Here is a 6,000-nt window from a genome sequence, read left to right on the forward strand (position 1 = left end):
GATTGCATCCCAGCAACCCCTCACAGACCTGCCCTCGTGGATCCCGCCCCATCCTGTCAGGCTGGTGTCCGTGGAGACCACCTTCCTGAATGTAACGATGCCCATAGGCACCCCCTCCATCAGGAAGTCCGAGGCACGCCAGTGGCGCAGAGCTGTGCCGTACTCCGTCGTAACCAAGACCCTCTGTGAGCCATGACGCACAGGATTGAGCCAATGTGAGGCCATCCACAGTTGGAAACTCCTCATGTGAAGGTGACCAAGGTGGATCATGAGGATGGCCAAACCCATCAACCCGAGTAAACAAAGTCATAATCTGAACTGAACAGATTTGCCAGTTCGAAACAACTTGAGACACGCCCCGAACGTCTTCACTCGCTCCGGTGAAAGATGCACAGTGAACGGTACTGAGCGCAGGAACAGATCCAGGAAAATGATTTCCTGTTCAGGGGACAACACACTCTTTTCGCATTGACTACAAATCCCAGATTTGACAGTCAGAATGTGCGTGTGCGCCCTGGCCTTTGTCTCTGATTGTGCTAAAATCAGCCAATTGTCCAGGTACATAGCCAGGAGAATGCCCCGCTTCCTCAGAGGAGCAATCGCAGCATCCGTGCAGCGCACAAACACCCTCGGGCTCAAAGAGAGGTCGAATGGGTGAACACTGCAAACTGTAGGTACTTCCTGTGAGACGGATGTATTGGAAAGTGGAAATACATGTTTGAGGTTGACAGGATTAAACCAATCACCCTGTCGCACCTGAGGTACCTGTTGAGGGCCCGTAGGTCCAGAATGGGACAAATCCCGGACCCCTCTCGTTTGGGGACCAGAAAGTACCTGGAGTAGAACCCCTGCCGAGACCGAGCGGGAGGGACCACTGAGATCGCTCCCCTGTGCAGCAGGGATGTGATCTCCTCCTGTAATACACAGGCCGACTCCATGGTCCAACGACACTTTTCTCCACTGTTTTTCTCCTTGCAGCGCCACTGCATTGAAGATAAAGCAGAGCGCGTTTACACACGTCTACTGTGTCCAGGCTGGGAGGATAGGAGATGGGCGTGGGGCCCTCCATTTCCTCTTGGGAGGCGAAAGAGGTGGCAGAAAGCTCTCCCCGAGCTGAGGTGATGAAAGGTCCACACCCGAGCCGAGAGGGTCAGAGGAGTCTTCATCAAACTCTCCACAGTCAACCACAAGGACATCCTCGTGAAGCGGGGAGGGGCTCGTTAAGTCAAGCTGTGAACCCCAGCTGCAACCCTGAACAGCCGCATTTTAAATCAGCAGAGTCTCTACTTCACTCGCCTCTACAAGGACGCCGTGAGGAGGGAAGGAGTCCTGCTCTGACAGGCTAACCTAGTGTGCCAGTCTCCTGTGGAGACTTTGTGCATTGAACACGGCGCAGTGCTGACAAGTTCCCAGAGTTTCGACTACAGGCATGTTCAAGACCCAGGCAATTGGAGCAAACTTTGTGCCTGTCCTTAGTGGAGATTTTACCCCTACATGGACAGAGGCAAGGCCCAGAGCATCCCGCTCCCTTGGTGAGAGGTGCCTTTGCTTCCATCACTGTGTGATGCAGTCAGGAGAGCAGGTGGCTTGGTTTGCGCTACCACGAGGCAGCTAGCACAGGTGCAGGGATGCAGGCCAAAGTGTACTGGACCGTCAAGGACAGCGTTGGATTTCGAGACAGCAGCTATGTTCGCTGGAGTCCAAAGCTCGGATACTGCAGTATCTGGAGCTGGAACCGTGAGAGCCCAAAGGAAGGAGTGACGTGCGCACAGGCCCATAGGCACTGAGAGCAGTGGGACCTAGATGACAGCGAGGTGTACTGAAGTCAAGGAGCATGCAGCGGAGCTAACACAGCAGTGAGAGAGTCGCTGGGAACCAATGTCCGAAGCATTGGAGTAGCAGCATTGGAAAGAGCCGTCAATCGGAGCTGAGGCCCGAAGGTTAACTATCTTTTGACAGTGAAGGACAGCACCTACCAAGCAAAACAAGATAAGAGCTGAGTTTACCCACCTCTGAACCTGTTGTGGTCTAGAGCAGGAGTTCTGCCAGCGTCCGTCGACTGGAAAAGGAATCTGCCTGTTAAACTGACAGTTTAGCTGGCAAAATAACGCGACATAGCTGAGAGGATAAGAGGTGTTTGAATGGTCCTTTTATAGGAGGTGGGTGGCTCCCTAGTGAATGGACGCACTTCACCGGCCATTCGGGATTAGCAGATTGAAATAATGCGTCTGAGGAATGCAGACAGTTTGCATCCCATAGTGAGACATTTTACAAAATATTATGAAATAGAACAATGGTTTACCTGTATGCATTGGCAAACCAGGTTTTACAAAAAAAGTGCTTGTTTAGAGATCTCACAGATCCATTTGCAGAGTGGCTTTTGAGCCCATTTTGATTGCAATGGACCGTGCGATTAGAATTATGCAATATATTGAGATCCTTTCTGCACTTAACATTTGCTACTTTTTTTTTCCTTACAAATTTTAAATGTGCTTGGCTTGAGTGACACACTTTTTTTAGCATGTCTTGCTCAAGACACTGTCGACCCGTTCCCAAAGTGGGGTACGGGTACCCCCAGGGGTATGCAAATTGTCATCGGGGGTACTAGTAGTGATGCTAGGCTAATGCTAAGCTAATTATATTATTAGGCTAATGTTAAATTGATGTTAGGCTAGTGCTATGTCAATGCAAATGCTAGTAAATGTTAGGCTAATATTAATGTTAACTAATACTAGCTAATTCTAACAATAATGCTAGGCTCATGCTAATGCCATGTTCAATGACGCGGGCCAGCACCTGCATCCTCACTTGCATTTTCTTCAAGAAATGCAAATATTCTAGTTATATATTATTCCAACAGGAGAGGCACAATTTAAAAACAATTTCCCTGTAGGGCCACATTGTATATGACATTACATCATTATGTTTTTTAAGTGTGCAGGAGTAGGAGGTACATGGTTTCAGGAAGAATGTGTGAAGGGGTATGGGACTGTGAAAAGTTTGGGAACCACTGCTCTAATCTATTTCAAACTATTTTCTTTTAATCTGCAACAGTGCGTCCCTGCGCTGACATGGCACTCATAGCATCACTTGTTGCCAATGCTCTATTTTTTGCTGCTCCTGTAACACTAATACTCACACTCTGAAATATAGCTTTTTTCCAGTGTTTGAAAGTATTTTTGGTTTCACTGGCGCTAAAGTTCTTTTACTATCTATTCTATTATCTATCTATTATCTCTTTACTTGTCGGCTGTTTGAACATGCCAACCTTAGCCCTTATATGGAGTTTAGTGGGTGCTATATATATATAAATGGGTAAGAAAATGTGTTGCATCTCAAGTTAATTTCTCTTTTTCTCACATAAGAAAATTGAGAAAAGAATATTGCTGCAAAAGGCCCAGTTTTTTGTACCTTTGTATGTATATAACTTCAATAAAAGCCATATATTTGACTGAGGATATACAGCATGGATTAAATGTCTGCTTGGTAAATACATCAGCAGGCCCAGCTGTGCTCAGAGACTGAAGGTTTATTGTTCAAAACTCAACCTTTCAAATGCGGAAACTTCCAACGCCATACTGCACTACTTTGACAAATTAGAGACAGCGTCAAGCCGAGAGGGCTGCAAAATCCCAGATGCTTTAAACTTCAATAAGAGATGACAAAAAATTGGCTGAAGTCCCTGTGCTCTACTGTGGAAGGTTGCATAAGCACATGGAAAGGAACTAAAGGACAAACCTCTTTTTCTCGGCCCTGAATATTGAATACAGAGGATGAAGGTGCGACTGAGACACACAGACGGATGCATTTGAATAGAACGGCAGACTGAGTGCACACCACCTGCCAAGTAGTGTTTAAAGGTTTAGGAGTTCGCAATCAGTCAAGCAATTCCTTTTGAGCTTCATGGGGAATAGTGCTTGGTGTCCCCTGCTGTTTCATGCAAAGTAGGAGCAATTCTTGAGAAAACAACAGGGTGCAAAACCTCACCGACGAACACATAGGCACTGGTTTATTAGACTACATCTGCGAGGGCATTTAAATTCCTGTGAAAGCCTTCTGAAATAGAAGCCACAAGTGACTTCCTAATCATATTTTGTATCCATCACGATGCATCTAAAAAGATTTTTGGAAGGAACACAGTGATTACTCTAATTCATTGTTTTATGATCTCTTTTGCATACAAATTAAGTTTGCATTTACCTCTAAATGTGAACTTTATCTGGATTTGACAAACCCATCTCCCCACATATGTGAACCGTAGTAAAAAACCCTGAAAAAACCCCTTCAATTAATGGAAGACAAAGTCTCACCTGTCGTTCGATTATACAGTAAAACCTGAAATAAAGACGTACCTACACTGGATTCTCTTTGCATGCTTTTGTTTATTTGAAAAGCAAGGATACTCTAGATCACGTGTCAAACTCAAGGCCCAGGGGCCAAATCCGGCCCTTAAGAGCATCCGAATCAGCCCGCAGGAAAAGGCAGAGAAAACATGAATTGTGTAAATTTCCAAATAATCCAGTTGTAGATATCTCAAAATCACCAATTTAATAAAACTACAATATTTTCAGAGGCTTGCATTTTTCATTTGTTTATTTGACATGAATGCAGTCATGTTTAAGTTCAAATTGTGGAAAGAACTTTCAATTTTTTTCCCAAATCTTGCAATTTCTCACATTTTCACAAAATTCCTCTAAATTATGCAAAAATTGGTAACAAAATCAAGAATTTTTGAAGCAAACGTCTAGCAGAGATTGATATTAAAAACTAGGGCACAATGATGTAAAATTGTATATTTTTCCACCTTAAAATCTGCGGCCCATTTGACATCAAACTGGTCCATATTTGGCCCCTGAACTAAAATGAGTTTGAAATGCCTGCTCTAGATATACAGCAAGTAAAATAGTCCAGACGTGACCACAGTTAAGAGCGAATATAAAAAGAGGAAGTTAAGGTGATAATAAGCCAATGAGACTGAGGTGGAGGATTTATTTTTGTACAGAAAAGGGAGCTTGGGCCACATCTTTGTCTTTCCAAAGGCCTGACATATTTAACTTAAAAGCCACTCAAACATCAGATCCTTTCCCCACCTTTGAAACCACTCCTGCTGCCACCTGCACTTAAATTAATGGGCTGTACATTTCCAGAGAGGTGAATTTCTCCTTTAAGTCTTCAGTGAAAAGAGCTTTTATACAATGTTTAAAAAGACAATAAATTATTGGATTTATTGAAAATAGTTTTTTGCGGTTCATTAATTATGTGCAATAAACCGGAGATAAGAAAAATAAAAATTATAGGTGAAGAAATGAACTCACATCTTTCCATAGATTCTGTTGACTGCTGGACTGACTGGTTGCCTCCATGATGCAAGACCACAGTGGGATTCTTTCCGATGCTCCTGAAGGGGAAAATATTCTCTCTCTGCAAAGCAAAGAGTCGTAGCTTCATTCCTGTGCTGTAATTTGGGAGTGTGCTGCAGGGGAGGGAGGTTTCAGATGGAGTGGAATTACTGAAACACTTGTGATACCCATTAAAACCATGGCAGATGTCTCAGCTGCACCGCCTGCTCCTGTTTCAAAGGTAGAAACTCTGAAAAGAAATGCACCTCTTTCTCTTCGAAAATGACATATAATCTCGTTATAAAAATCCAGTATTTTTTGTATTAATGACAGAATATACGCATGAATCATGAAGGATTTTTCTGTAGTACCAGGAGCCGAGATCTTCTCTTTTAGCTTTATTCCAAAGACATTTGTCTCCAGTGTATGAATATAAAAGGTTAGTGTCATTTTAATAGATATTTAGATACAAAATATATTGATGTGCACAAAAATAATTAAAGAAAACCTCAAACAAATAATGATACAGAACATTATACTATTTTTATATGTTCTACAGCAATTTATAATTAAATGGACTCTGATAATATTAGGCATTTGAAATCCATTGTCACACAGAGTTCTCCGGATGTCATTTTTTTTCTGCACAAGTGAACTACTT

General features: G+C 43.3%; 1 protein-coding gene across 1 annotated transcript in view; it reads right to left on the reverse strand.

The window, feature by feature from the left end:
* The window catches only part of tnmd (tenomodulin), an 89,805-nt gene extending 84,362 nt beyond the window's left edge, over positions 1-5,443 (reverse strand). Inside the window, exon 1 of the mRNA XM_028459729.1 lies at positions 5,316-5,443. Coding sequence (XP_028315530.1) covers positions 5,316-5,363 — 48 coding nt within the window. The 5' untranslated portion in view covers positions 5,364-5,443. The remainder of the gene's footprint in view (positions 1-5,315) is intronic.
* Positions 5,444-6,000: the final 557 nt, after the last annotated feature.

Source organism: Gouania willdenowi, chromosome 10, assembly GCF_900634775.1.
Source record: "Gouania willdenowi chromosome 10, fGouWil2.1, whole genome shotgun sequence".
NCBI lineage: Eukaryota > Metazoa > Chordata > Actinopteri > Blenniiformes > Gobiesocidae > Gouania > Gouania willdenowi.